The 15,699-nt window shown below is 38.2% G+C and overlaps 1 protein-coding gene across 2 annotated transcripts in view; it reads left to right on the top strand.

Annotated features, from left to right (window-relative positions):
- bsna (bassoon presynaptic cytomatrix protein a) overlaps positions 1 to 8,900 on the top strand; it is a 143,425-nt gene extending 134,525 nt beyond the window's left edge. The window contains exons 14-17 of one of the 2 annotated variants that reach the window (XM_075476315.1): positions 338 to 393; positions 1,379 to 1,515; positions 3,386 to 3,479; positions 8,148 to 8,900. In XM_075476315.1, coding sequence (XP_075332430.1) covers positions 338 to 378 — 41 coding nt within the window. In that variant the 3' untranslated portion in view covers positions 379 to 393; positions 1,379 to 1,515; positions 3,386 to 3,479; positions 8,148 to 8,900. The remainder of the gene's footprint in view (positions 1 to 337; positions 394 to 1,378; positions 1,516 to 3,385; positions 3,480 to 8,147) is intronic. The other variant, XM_075476314.1, reaches the window with a different exon arrangement.
- The last annotated feature ends 6,799 nt before the right edge of the window (positions 8,901 to 15,699 follow it).

Here is a 15,699-nt window from a genome sequence, read left to right as displayed (position 1 = left end):
CAGTGGTAGATACTGAACTAATCTGATGGAAACAGGCACAGGAACCTGAGGGCTTGGGAGACCGCTGGGTTTCTTCTTGAAGTGACTGCAAACATTTTTCTTTGAAACATTATTTAAACAACAACAAAGAAAGAAACAGTTTTAAATCATCAGACCACTTTCAGGCACCGCATCAACCAAACTGGATAAAAAGCCTTCATCCTGCACCTACTCATCATGCAGACAATGAGATACTGTAACAACACATTGCTGCTTTATGTTTATGAGGGTGTTTATATTTCTCAATTGAATTCTTAAAGATCTACTCAACCTCCTTTTCTTGTCCACTTTCCTGCAGCTATCTCCGGCTTTGGCAAGAAGTTCACCTCTTTGTTCTGAGGTGATAAGACACAGGTATGTGTACTCTTTTTTGTTTGTTTCTTTCTTTCTTTTTGCTTTCATAAGTAAGAGTCTCAAAAGATACTGGAGATCATTTGTTCGAGGAAACAGTGTTATTGAGAAACTGAAGGATGATTTGGTGATTCATACTTTTTTCTGAGTAATGTTTTAGCTAGAAATGTAAAAAAAAACATTTATTCTGCTTGTCGGAGGTCAAGCAGAATATCATCATCACAGGGGAGCGGTTCATGGTTAACAAAGAGATGGAAATATTTCTTTCTTTCTTTAGAGAACAATCGTTGTGGGAAATGAATCTGAGATGTTGCTCATTCAAAGTCAACTGGACTGCAGACAGATGATGTTAAATCTTGAAGACAGTAGAGAGGGGGCGGCTTAAAGTGGTTTACACAGAACTGGCAGTGTGAGAGCAGTGTGTCTTTGCCTGTTGTGTGTTTGTTTTTCTGTCTGAGTTTAGTTTTTGCATGTGGAGAAGGAGGATTTAGCACTGACAGTGACAAATTATCACTGACACATGGTCTCTATCAAAGATGTTTGTTAATGCAGCTGGTAATCAGCGCTATGTTGAGGATAATGTACAATAATGTACATTATTAATGTACTCACTACAGTACCAGCAGCAGGGATTTAGATTTAAGATTACTGACTAGAACTTGGCTGCTGTTGGTTTAGATTTTCTTTAAGTAAGAGCCCTGATGCATAAAATCATGAACTGGTTTTAAGTTTTGATATATCTAAAATTCCAGAACAATGAAAATAAATACAAAGGCAACCAACAGGCTTTTGATTCAGTTTTCAGGGACTTAAGTCTGTGTTTGAACACTTAAGTGCCATGTTACATTAATGCACAGCAAACAGGAGTGTTTAATTTGTTTATGACCGGGTCACATTGTATTTTCTTTATTCATGTACTGCTACTCTAGCTGCAGAATTTTGACATACAGTCTGTATGAAATTAAAAAGAACATTTATACATTTGCAGGACTATGACAATGAAAAAAAAGAAGTAATCTTGAGGCCCCGTACCAGAAAAACCTGTCAAGTTCCCCCTACTTTTGTTTTACCGAAAGAGAGAACAGGAGAAGAGGGGGGAGGCAGCGAGGAGAGCTGAGCATACTGGTGAGTATGTAAGTTGTTTAAGTTCAAGAACAACATGTGATCTAGAACAACAGCTTCAAGAGGGACTGTAGAACTTAGGTCTCATTTTCATCCTCCGGAGGCTTCTCAAAGCAAACCACCCCAAGTCTTATCAGCCAACCAAATGGCTGTTATCAGTTGTTATCCCTATTATAAATCAGTAATAATTGAATAGTAATCTGCTGCATGTTAGATTTGCCAAACTGCACCTTTTAGTGCAGTGATTCCCAGCCATTTTTCCTTGAAGCCCCACGTTCAGTTCCTCAAGCCTGAAACTGTAAAGATCCAAAACTCATGATTCCTTTGACAAGTACACATTAACCTCAGGAAAATGGGAATGAATTATTTCCAATGAATCTTCATATGATGAGTAGATTGTTATGCACAGTGCCACCAGACTATTTCATCTGCAGTGGAACTTGTTGTAACCAGAGCTTTGCACTGGATGATGTTTGATCCTAGGCCCTGCAGCTGCATGTTTGTGTCATTGCAGAAAGGGAAGTTGTCCACTTGGTATGCTGTTTTAACCAAAATACTATTTCTCCCTCTTGCAATAACATAAAATGCACTTATTCAACAAACACATGTCAGTGTTTTTCACAACACCGTGATGTGATCCTGTAAAATGTTTATCTGAAAATCTGAGTAGTGGAAACCTCACAACCCCTGTGATACGCCAAACCAGCGATCCACTGTTAGTCACGGCTGAAGCATCGATAAATGTCTGTTTCTCTTTTCAAAATGTGATGCAACATCAGCATCTGCAGACCCTGTCAATTTTTTTTCCAATTGATCTGTTTGTGAGAGAGCTCACTCTGATTGGCTGTTCAAGGTAGCACATGAGTACATCAGAAGAGATGTGGCAGTGACCACAGGAATCTAACAGCTAACTTAACATGTCATACACAAACGCTTGTCTTTACTTCTCCAAAACAAGCTACACTTTTACAACATTGTGACCATGCTGGAGTAAGGAAACTGAAGACCAACTGAAAATGGTTCAAGAGAGAACCGTTTGACATTACAGCGAAACACTAAGCAAACGTGGCTTTTTAAAATCTATGCAGTCTTCCAGTATCCCTTATTGTATTTCGTGCATTCGTGGTCTATGTCTTCTGGCACAGGAGGAGGCCTCTTGTTGCTGCTGGCTCTTTACTTCAGTTTGGTGTTTAAGAGCCCTAAGGAGGATCGTGACCCATGTTTAGAACTCTTTTTCTGGTGGTCCAGAATGTGCAGCTTGTCCATTGTAAGCACTTATAAATGTAAACCAAGACAGATTACGTGTGTGAGCTTGTGTGCTTATAGGAGTGCAAGGAAATGATCTGAGCTGGTGCTGTCATGTGAAAGGTTTTCTTTTCTTTTCACAAACCAAATCAAACAGTGACTGAAAACAGAGACATAACAGGAAGCAGCTCAGTAGACGGTGGTGGTCTGTGCAGCCATTAAATACATTGTGGCATGTGGATCGAGTTCCGCCATTTCTGTTTTTGTCTTCTTCTTGTTTGTTCCTTTCGCTGGTCGCACATGGGCTACACTATACAACACTGCCCCCACGATTTCCAGTAGGACTGCTCTGTTTGCTCTGTTTGGGTACACATTTGCAAGGTCTCTGAAAATGTATCAAATTACACATGAAATGAACACAGAGGACGGACAGAGGGCTCCGTCCGTATGCGTCTGCATATTTAACTCTGAGCATAAATGAGCCCTAAGACTGTCGCATAAATTGGATTCATTCCTCTAAATTCCTGACGACAAAGATGACAAAAACAGATCCAGTATTAGATCAGTAGTAGATGCTAAGGATAAGGAAAAACCATGGTGACTAAAATTTTGCTGCTTCCCCTTGCAGCCAACAAGGACTGGAATACTCCAGATGCTTCATGTCTCGAACCTGAGCACACACTGGCAGAGAGAACGTGCGGCTCTCTCTGACAGACCAGACAGTAAGTCTTCTTTAACTTAGCAAAACTGAATCCAGAAGAAACCTTTCAGCTGTAGTAAACCACACTCTTATACACATCTTGCAAATGTGTGCTGGGAAATTTATCCAAAAGTAAACCTAAATTGCCAATGATATGACTCTGGTTGAAGTATTTTCTGCATGTAGTTGTCAGCTTGTGAAGACAATGAAAGGACTCTGTTTTATTTGTACATTACATATGTTGTGTCCTGGTACGGTCCCCCTGTGCGTTGTTTTGGTTGAAAAGATGTCTATAAGTCATCTGAATGGTCCATAACCCTCTTGTCTAAATCTGGGTTAAACTTGGTGTAAGGGTGAAAGCTTTGTAGACATCTAATCTAAGCAGAAAACGTCCATTCAGCATTTAAATTTAGCCGAGATTTCGCCATGATTGGCAATATAAATATGTCTTCCTCATCCTAGAGTCAAATTCAGGATATTCTGCTTCCAAAATGTTTTTGTAATCCACAGAGGTACAAAGCCCCTGAAAAATAGGGGGGCGCTTTGGGTATATGGCTTCATTGCTTCAAACATTATGTTGTCATTCATTCCTAAATCCTACCAAATCATTATATTTTTTTAATTTATGTATTAAACTGCAAACTTTACGATGTTTGGAAGCATCCTCTTGTCATCACACAGTCTGTAAAGTTCCTTATTTATAATTCATGTGACAAATTAAAAGCGCTAAAATTTCTATTGACCACATTCCATCTGCGAGTGAAATGAGTTAATATCACTTCACAGGATAGACTATGTTGGTCAATATGAAGATGTTTTTCCAGAGTGACTGTGTGTTTTTTATAAATGATGTTTTAGCTGTTTTTGACAAACAGGCTTTCATTGGAATTTTTAAAGTTGTAATTCCTTAACCGTGCCAAACAGTTCAAATCTCTTCAGCAAAATATAGTCAGCAGTTCTATATATTATTTTATAACACATAAATGTGCCAAAAAAAGAAGAAACAAATAGTCACATTCAGAATAAAAGAATCAGAGAATCCGAATCAAACTCGAAAATATTTCAAAAGTCAGTATTGAAATCCAGGTTGGTGCCCTCTTTGTATAGCATGATTTGCATACTTAAATATATGAATGATATATGAATTAAGTTATGGTCGAAGTGAATGAAGACCAGACACATCACTGAAATTATTTCTAGTGCTTACTGGGGTTATACAGAACGTCAAAATGACGTCATTTCCGCTTGCAGCCTCCATAGAGCTTGCCCGCTCTATGTAGATACAGACAAGTTATTCTTCACTCAGGAGGATAAGTGAGATTGTTGACAGAGATAATTTTACACCAATGAGGACTAATTTATGAATTAGTATGTTGATTTGAGCTAATAAATGACTTGTATTATTACACAGTGTCCCTATAAATGTATTTGGAGGGATTTCTTCTACTCTAGGGTCGAGTGTTTCAAACTCTATAACTCTATAAAACTGACATGAAACAGATGCCCAGCCTTATCATCATAAAATATGTTCAAAGCGCAGATATGCGGTATCCAAATAAACTTCCCAGAGCAAAAACGCAGTGTATTTGCCAAAGTAAAATAGTCATTTGTGGCTGTAAATTTTAGAAGGTATACTGAAGCGTTGTCGGCTCATTTCAGCTCTGATAACGGATGTATCTTATGTGAGCTGAGGCTGTAAAAATAGAAGCAGAAAAAAAATGATCAGAAAATCTGTTGTATGCTTTTTTGTCTTTTGATCTGCCTTGATGGAGTGGGCACTGAAGCCTTTGATGCATCATGGGGGGAAGGGCAGGCCTTGAAGATGTTGCATTTCAGAGTGTTACATACAGTATACGCTCTAAAAGGTTATATTCTTAGCCTGGACTGAGTGTGCTTTGTGTGTGCTGTGTAGCCATGCAGTGACTGACTGACTAAGGAGATTGTCTCTTTATCTCTCTCCTCCCACACTCCACTCCTGCTGTCATAGATCTTTTTCCTTTCTTTTGCTCTTGTTCTTGAACTTTTCTGGTGTCTTACTGTCAAGATAATCGTTTTCTAATTACTTTCTAGGTTTGCATGTCTTGTCTTGTTCCCTAAAATACTGTACAAATGTCACTTTTTTTCCCCCTTTTTGTGTCATAGCTCTACTACCGATCCTTATGCGGTAGATGTAATCCCACTAAGAAAGTGCTGTTCGAACAGACTTTTCTCCAATGGAGGATTTTCCTCAAGGAAGCCAGCTGTGTGTTTGCTCCCATTCAGTCACAAGAGCATTGGGGAGGTTGGCTACTGATAGTCTGACTCACTGTTGGTCTGTTTTGTTCAGCTCCTAAGATGTTTGGTGTAGTTTAGACCAGCGATGTGTACCTTTCTTTTGCACGGACAGGGAAAACATTCCTTCATAGACTTGACTTTTTGCACACTTGTGATGCAGAAAAGGGCTTCAAGATGAAAAGGGTTTTACTGTCTTAAATATGACTAATGGTGCAGAATTAAATGTTCCCTTATCTGGAGCAACTGGGAGTGAGCCCAAATCATGATAAATGGACCAAAATACACAGAAGTGTGACTAAATACTTCCAACTCTCCTTTCTCTGCCCAATGAGTCGGGCGTGTGTTTGTATGTGTGCTTACAATCATGCATCTTTGTGTGCACCACTGTCCCTATTTGTGCGTGCGTGCGTGCGTGCGCGCGTGCGTGCGTGCGCGCGTGCGTGCGTGCGTGCGTGCGTGCGTGTGTGTGTGTGTGTTGTGTTCCAGCCCTTTGGGGCCCCGTGTTCACTGAAACAGATTAAGTCTGGTGCTATACAGCTTGTTTGGAGCTGTTAATCTGGGTCAGACACAGTGGGAAAGAAAACCAGAAGGCAGCGGTTCTAAAAATATGCATAAATCCATTTTCAGATGTGTGTTTCTACCAGGGAACGGAAGTTTATTAAGGTGCAAAGACACCAGTAAATGTAATTATCGACTGCCAAGACGTCCAAGTCATTTGGGAAAAGGTAAAATGAAAGAATGAATTTTACCATTCGTGTTTTTTTTATGGTTATTTCGGAACATTTCTCAAACACGTATACAAATCTCATGTGATGATGCATCAAACAACCCTATTTCTGAAACTGTTTTGACAGTGAATTAAAGATAAATTAAAGTTAAATGCATTAAATGTTGTAAAAGGTATATTTTATTTTTCTGTTTTTTGTGGAGTCTGTCTCCAAAAACAAAGCCAAGGTAGATATTACAGGTTAATATTACACCAAACACATAAAACTACCAACCCAAATCTCATAAAACTTTGGAAAGTTGGAGCACAGGTGAAGAAAGAACCCATTAAACTTTCATGTATGGAATGTTAAAAATACAAAATACAGAACTGGCCTTGGTGGAAAATGCACTCTGAGCACTTTAGCTCGCATTTGAACTGTGTGCTGGTGACAAGCCAGATGGTTTGTGATTTCAAAACAAAACTTCTGGTTTTGATTCATCAGACTCCAGAACCGGTTTCTACCATACATCGGTCTGATTTAATCGAGATCTAGAAAAGGTAGCAGTATTTCTGTGTTTGACTAAAGACAAAGTTAAGTTTTGTCTCTTTATCTCCTGTCTCAAAATATATTTATTTACTCAATATTTATATTTTAATGTAATATTATGGATAATATGCTGTAGTTATGTTGTATGTTGGTTCACATATTAAGACAAGTAAGACTTAATGTCCTTAGTTTCGTGGTTAAAAAACAATTCTAAGTGACTTCTCCCCTGTTTGCTCTGGCAGCACCATAATATGCACGTTCTTTTCCATTATCTTTGCACATGTGCTGTGTCAGCACACATTCACAGGCTGAGTTGGGAATTTCTCTGGCCTTGTTCTTCTTATTTTAATTACTCATCATTTTTCTTTTTCTCTAAATAGGAATTGTAATCTTGTAATCAGAGCTTGAAATGCACTCATGATGAGACACACAAACAAGGCAGATACAAGCGAGCTTTGAACAGCGTAAACACAAATGTGTGACAGTGATGGATTTATTAAACAGGGAACAATTTTGTCGCATTGGGAACTGATGTCGGGGCTTTATGCTTTATTCTCACAACGAGATTATTGGCTTTGTTCAGCAGCAACCATCCACTGCATGAACATCTGCAACTAATAAAATGGGTTCAGCAAATACAACACATTATCACCTCTATTTTTAACGTCGGAGTGGGTCTCCCTTTTTTTTAGCATTGAAATAAAAAGCATTGTTTTGATACCTTACATAAATATGCTCAACCTTTACTGTAGAGGAAAAAGCTGGAAATCCAGCAGCATACTCTTAATGAGAGTCTTCATCTATATCGATAGCAGTGTTCCTGAAGTTTACACATCATCTAGTGGACAGCTTTATTATTACATCATTACAACATGCAGTGACCACCTTTATGTAGAGCATCCTTGTCTACATGTATTTTTTTAAAAAGGGGGAGTTTATTTGTGCTGGCACTGATTGAAAAGATTGAGACCTAATGCAATGTTAACACTAACTGGAGGTATGTACTATACATTTCAAACTTAAGAAATAGCCAAATCTTATATGTAGTTATTGTAAACACAATTAACAATAGTTGTAAAGGACCTACAGAGACCTGTAGTTTGGATTTGTCCAGTATTTATTACTAAATTCTTCTTCTCTTTTTTTTAAATTCTATTTAGATCATTCAAAGCCCAAGCCACCATCCTGTGCAGCCTCTTGAATAAACCTTCAGCCGCTACAAACATCTGTGCCCCCTCATTCTGAAAGGGCACCGAGGAATAAAAATGACGGCAAAAGAAACTTCCACTTCCAAGGGGAGCTCCTTGAAAGCCAGAGATCTGCGTGGAAGGTGAACCCTAGAAGAGGCAACGAAGGCCGTACATCACCTCACCCCTTCATGTGGATTTTAACTCTTCAGATTCAATGGATGGAAGCAAGAATGTGCTGTAGTTCTAACACCCTACGCTGACGACTGCATCATTTAAATGAGAGCTGCGTTGTAGCTTTGCCACAGGTGTGGAGGCATTTAGGGATCCTTGGTTTACCAAGTCCTGTGCTCAAACCGGAAATAACAGCAACAAACTGCCTCTCTCCTCTTTTTAATCTCTTGTCAAAGTAAAAAAAAGAGCTGGAAAAATGCGCTGCAGGTTTTTCTGGTACTAAAGACCTCTTGTTACCAAACAATGAGAAGGAAGTTAAGTTACAGAAATATCACTCTGAATGAAAAAAAAAGACTAAGATGACAATGCAGCCAACACAGAACGAGTGCATTGGCATGCATTTCTTTCCATGGTTTTCTCTGTTTCTATCTACATTCCAGCTTGGAACTTTGCCCCTCTTCCTCACCTCTCTTAGTTTCTTCTTTCTTTCCTGTTCAATGATCCACGACTTGCCATGTCTTTAAAGAAGAGTGTAGTGGATTATTATTTTTTTTTTTTAAAAAGGAATTTGGAATGCATGAACTTTATATTCAAGACCTTACACTGTTCATCATTACTTAACAGAGGCCATAAAGACACTGGGAAACACATTTTGGCTAAATGACGTAAATAATAGCAAAGAAGAGAGCTTGTTGGAGCAACACACAGAGTTCTGGTTATGGGAATAAGAGGAGCTTTTTCTTTTTTAATCTATTCTCTAGAAATGATCTGATCGGGTTTCGGAGTGAAGCTGTGTGTGGTAGGGTTGTTGTTCAGCCATTACAAAGCCATGAAGACGACATTTACCTGCAGTATTTGTGGCAAATGATAAATCTCCAATTGCTCCAGAAGATCTGTCTCTCAGATATTTTTCATGCTTTTTGGAAGTGGCTGTCATTTCTTTGTGTTTGCTTTATTTTACCAATTTAATTTAGTTACTTCTGGCTTTTACGTTGCAGGTTACCAATATCGCCTTAATCATTTTTAAACTTTTTATTTTTAAGTGAAAGTTTTTTTTTATTTATTACATCCTGTGACCATGTTTCCATAACATCCTTTTTTTTATGTAGTAATATCAACTGGAACGCCGGCCAGAGAGAGATTAATTTCTATTTTTTTAAATTAACATTTAATTTTTTATAACTGTTTGTGATATTGTTTTTAATTTATTTATTTATTTATTTGTAAGAAATTATTTCCATCAAGCCCCTGACAATTTTCTGACACTTCTTTATTATCAATAATTATCAAAGCAATAGAGTAAGAAAGTAAAGAGCACAATTTGGTGTCATTTTAAAAGATGGTGGAATAGAAATGTGTTGCTTCCGTCTGTCTAACTTGCCACCAATGTTCTGCTCAAGTCTGACTAAAACATAAAACATAACAGAAAGGAACTCCAGTGCTGTACTACTGCTGTCCAAACGCAGCAGAGCGCATGAGTTCTTCTTTTAACCACGAGATTGGTACCATCCAGATCTTTTCCTCCAACTAACTGGTGAGACATTGGAGTTGTGGAGCGACCCGTCAGTGGATCGGAGTGATACACTGCTTGCATTAGCCAACTGGAGTCTGATCTGAAAGCACTGCAGGGCAGCAGAGAGGCACTGAAAAGACCAGTCACACATTGCAGCAGAACTGGACTTATTCATCACCCGCAGGGGTTTGGGTTTTGATGTGATTCTTCTGATCCTCCAAGATGGACATTTATTGGGAGTCCACCAAAAGCTCCCTACACGAGTGTGTGTCAGCATGTGTTTTCACTTTGTCAAATGCACATGAAAGCACACTTGAAATGGTGTCAAAATGAAAAAAAAAAACAAAAGAAATCAGCGCTCATGTGACTGAGGAACCAAAAATAACACACTTGGTTGTGTCACAAAGTCACTCGCCTTTTTTTTTACTTTTGATTTTCTATCGTGGTGGAGTCCAGACTTGTAACCCTACCCCTCAAAAACCTCTCTCTGACTGTCAGTTGTCATGGAAACTTCTCAGGTCAGTGCTTGCCCTGCTGTTGCTCCTGCAGTGCATTGTGGGATCCATGGTTTGGTACTCAAAACGCACTCCTTCTGGCCAAACATTGTGAGGCCTTCAGCGAAATGAACCAACCGACCAACTTTTGCTGTATATTGTCTGTGTGAACGCTCGCTGGGAACCTTCGCATGCTGCCCGGCGCAGAAAACCTCAGTCACCTCTATATTGTTCTGTTACTAATGTTTGTACGTATGTGTGTGGGGGTTGTGTATGCGTGTAATCAACAGCCATCATCCAATGTGAAAAAGAAAACAAACTAAACACAAGTTCAAACTACAACAAATATGGTGGGCAGAAGAGGCGACCTCTCATCTCCAGTCGTTCTATGCAATGAATCATATTTGGAAAAACAGAAGCTTGAAGAGGTAAAGGCATGTGAACAATAATGAGGAAAAAGTCACAGTCATTGTATATCACTCCTAAGTTATGATATCATGTCTGCTTTGTTTGAATTCAGTGAAATCGTTTTTACCTGTAAGTTAGAAAATAAGAAGAGGTATATAGTTGGCTTGTGTTAACCTGTTCAGGGTCCCTTCCCCCTATGAGTTTGGGGGCCAAAGATATGTTTGTGACAGCTGGGAAATTGCACCTCTGGTAGCTGTAGATTGAAAACACAGCAGCGCTGCTTCCTTGGATGTGTTGTTATGCTTTCAAGGAAATGTTTCATGGCGTGAAACTGAGGAAGAGAAATATTTGCAACTAATCAGTAATTCCATCTGAGAAAGTGTGTTTTATTAAGAAAATGAAGAAAAAAGCAAAAATGCTACCACTGGCTGTTACTGATACAAACACATTGTTCAGTTTGTAGCGACAACGAAATATCCCAGTTGTCCTGAACTCATCTCTGCGGGGTCACCTTGATTAGTTTAGCAAGGTTGGATTGAGTATTCAGAAAAGTTGTCCAGAGATTTATATATAGAAAAGTATAGACATATAATAAATATAAACTCCATAAATATATGAGAAAGATTTTAATATATTCCTTACTATGGTTGGGGTCTGTTTAGGACTGAAAAAGAAAAATTCCTTTTATTTTGTCTTTTTAATCACCAGACTCAGAATTTATGATAATTAGCTATCCTATTTTGCAGATATTGTGACCCAGTGAATAGAGCACCAAAAATGATGACGTAAAACTAAAAGCTAATTCAGATGTACAAGTATTAGACATGATGATATAAAATCTACGGATTACATTTGTCTGGAAACTGCTGTAAGCTACTAGCGAAGCATCACTCAAGGCATTCCAAAATATATGTGTGTGTGCGTGCGTGCGTGCGTGCGTGTGTGTGTGTGTGTGTGCGCGTGTGTGTGTGTGTGTGTGTGTGTGAGAGAAAATTATTTAAAATCAAAATCTAAAATGTGCTCTGCCATGACGAGCTAAAATCTAAGATTTATTAGCTGAATACACTGGAAGATAAATGTGTGTCCCTAAGAAACAAGAAATTATCTGCAAACGTTCAGACTTTATCTGAGTAAGCAGTTTAGTAGCAGCACATTTAAAACAAAACATTTAAAGAGAAGCTCTTAATGGAAATTTAGATTTAAAAAAAAAAAATGGTGGTTTATGCAATATTAAAATACCCACTAAATCCCAACTACCTTTATAACTCTTTGAGGCTCACAGGTCACTGACTTGTGTAAAAAATTAGATTATATATGTATATTTTTTTAGATACATTTATTAGATAATTCATCTATTTAAGAATTTATTTTATCATAGTATGGTAAGAGAGCTAGCTGGCATTGATGAAGAGAGGTGAAATAGGTTTGAAATCTATAGACATATATAATGAGAAAATATGTTTATAAAGATGTTATCTATTGCAGGATTAATACACAACCATAATAATCAGATTTTTAAAATCTAAATAAGAGAAATGTTTATAAGGGTCACTTTTCAGAGTCTGCCTGAACAGACTGTTTATTTTATTTATCACAATGATATATTTAAAAAGGTTTCTTTTTCTTAAAAAGGAAATGCCAACACGCTGTGAATTGACAAGTTGTTTTAAATTCTTACATTCACAATTTCCCCCTTTTTATGAACTTGATTACAATTCATACTACTTTACCTGTTAAAATGAACATCCTTTCAGGGTTTATGCTTCTTCTTTTTCTGCCTAGATCGAGTTAAATTCAGCTACAGAGTTAAGAATCTGATTGTTCTGGATCCGTTCCTCCATTCCAGTCTGTTCAGTTGCACATCTGGTGCACGTGGCCCTAACAGACATCACCTCACAGATACACTGCCACCAGATCAGTGACTTCAACAAGAAAGCTTAAAATTAGGTGTCAAAGTAGAACAAACGATGTGAGCGAGAGTTACCCAAATTAATACCAACTTCCTCTAATGTGTGTTGTATGTTTTTGGAGGTTTGTAAAAAAAAAAAAAAAAAAATATTCAATAAAACAATCTTCAATCACTTTTGCCTCAGGAAAGCACACACTAAATGCAGCATCGCAATGAAGATGTTCAAAAGACAGTCGAAGATAGCGGAAGTGTTCTTGCAGGGGCAGTGCTTTGGATTTTGAACACTTTGTGTCACAGATGTGGTTGCACGACTGCTGTTCACCGGAGGGAGTCAAAATATGTGAATGACACAGCCACGGCTACACAGATAACAAGAACTGTGTCAAAATGTGGTAATGTCGCTGTTTTTTATTTGCTCCTGTGTGAATACAGCCTCTGAAAGTGATTTAAATATGCATAGCAGCAAGGGCTTTTATACAACAATACTGGTCACTGAAGAAAGCCATCCTGTTACTGCCCTCTAGCCAGTCATGGTCTCTGTCTATACTCTGCATGGTGTCTGTCTATATCCAGGAATGCAATGGACTAATGGTGTGCTCAGACCACAGTAATCGCCAGTGGGTAGAATCCCCGAGCCACAGCCTGTTTTTTCCAAGATGTTTGAAGCGCAAATGTCAACTAATCATAAGACAAATAAGAGTCCAAATCCACCTCAAAGTGCTTCCAATAAACCAAAAAGTATGATTTTTCTGAAAATTGTCAGCGGTAGGGCAACATGTTCTTTCAAAAGGAACAAAATTCCTGTGCTTGTTTTTATTAGTTAGCAACTGAAAACTGTTAGATTTTACATATATTAAGCTGTGACAGCTTGACGTGTCTTTTATTTTGTGTATGCGCAAACTTTGAGTGCCACATTGAGTTAAAAACACAGCTTTTCTGTGTCAGCTGTATTTAAATGAAGCGTGAAATCCTTATTTGGAAAATCCAGACTGTGTGACTGAACACGTTCTGAACCAAAACGGAAACCTGTTCTGCTCGCACTGAGCATAGTGTCGTCACCACCGCTCTTGCTGCTGGTCTGGAAGACAGGCAACGTATAGCAGGACCAGAGAAAGATTTTAAAACAAAAGAAATGCATATATTAACATATGAAAAGTAAATGTTTCATAAGTGAGAGGTTGTAAATGAAGAAGAATGCTGAATCAAACAGCCATGAGAGAAACATCCATTGTTCACTGTAAAACCATCAGGGAGAGTTTTTTTCCCCATCTTTCACATGTAATGAATCATAAAAGTAAAATGACAAGTGCATGACTTGAAAACCTCCCCACCCAACCCCTACCCTGCCTCCACTCACCTCTTCAACCTCCCACCTCACGGGCTGCCATATTTTTTCCAGTGTAAATACCAGATGAGAACTGATCAGAGTCCACTTCAAACAAACATGTAAATGCCATGAAGGACATGTCCTGTACAACATGTAAATCTAAAAACATGTTAGCACACTGCAACACAGACACAAAAAGACATACACACATGCACAAGAGGCATGAGAGAGGCCTTTGCAATACAAACGGCGTTGCATAAGCTGGAGCGTATGCAAGCTGACGACTCCCTGCCAAAACTTGTGCTTTTTGATTAAAAAAAAAAAAAAAGAAGACGTCAAAAACTACATAACAAGAGCAGTAATAAATGACAAATTGCATTGTGTACGTGTGTGGCTGGCTCGTGCAGACAGTTTAAAAGTCATTTAAAAATTTTAAAAAAATGTTGTATTCGGATATGAAAAAAAAAAACATTGGTCTGTGTAGAGTTTCTATACATGTTGTGTTTGTAAAATGAGATGACATCAAAAACAAAAACAAAAAAAATAGGAAAAACATTCTGGCTTCCAAGTAATTTTTTGGGTGGATCATTATCTTATGGAGATGGTGGGAGAGGGTGAATTGGATAATGGAGATGTGTTTAAAAAAATTGTAAAATAACCCAACCGATGGTGAAAATAAAACACAGAAAATGGTTGCGAGCCTAAAAATGACTACAAAGTGTTCCATTCACTGTTGTAAGTGCAATGAGCTAAACTTCCTGTTTCCCCATTGTAAAACCTTGTGTATGTTTCCGTGTATTCCTCCTGTAAATGGGTGTAGTAGACCTGGTGCATCATGCCATGTAATGTGATGAATGACAAATTATGACCTTACAATACATTTCAATCAGGAAACTAAATAAAAGACAAATACATAACAAAACAACTGCGTATGCTTTTCTCTTAAATGTCATTTTAGATCCTGTCTGTGTTTGAATACAATCTTAAATCGGATCCAATTAGAATAGAAAAATACCTCATGTAAACACCTCAACCAGATCAGATGGAAAGACTCGATTGGAAACGGGGTGAACTGAGCTGTAAAGCTCCTCTTACATTCATTGTTTTTAAGACGGCAGGAGGAGTAGGTTTATGCACCAATAAGTTGGGAAAGTAACTTTCTACTTTTCATGGGCAAAACCCACTTTCACATGGCAAAAAAAGTTAATTCTAGTCAAATGCTTTGCAGCATGTAAATACACTACTAAGAGAGTGTATTGACTGTCCATGTAAACACTTGTGATTAAATCATTAATCAGAACACTTTCAAACAGATCAATGAATTATTTGTCCATGATAACATAGTTATGTTAGAAAAAAAGTCCTGACCTGGATGACCTGGGGCTTTTGAAAAGGGGTAGTTTTGATTATTTGAAGAGGGTTGTATGAAGTGCCCACCAGTAGATAATACCCTACCGGCAGTAGGCAGATGGGGGAGCCAAGCTAACAGCTACTGAGGGCAGGTGCAAAAGAAGAGCCGATTATCTAAAACAACTCAAACCTTAAAATTTCTTCGTGGTTCATTGAACTTTTTTTTCATTTTGCCACATTTTGCTCAACCAGACAATGTCCGTGTTTCACTGCGGCTGCTTGGCGTATCCTGCTTCTGATCAGCACAGTCCCCCAGAAATTGTATTTGACTTGCTGGATATTTTCCTCCT

The sequence above is a fragment of the Odontesthes bonariensis genome, chromosome 10 (assembly GCF_027942865.1).
Source record: "Odontesthes bonariensis isolate fOdoBon6 chromosome 10, fOdoBon6.hap1, whole genome shotgun sequence".
Lineage (NCBI taxonomy): Eukaryota > Metazoa > Chordata > Actinopteri > Atheriniformes > Atherinopsidae > Odontesthes > Odontesthes bonariensis.
This window is presented reverse-complemented; position numbering and strand designations above follow the sequence as displayed.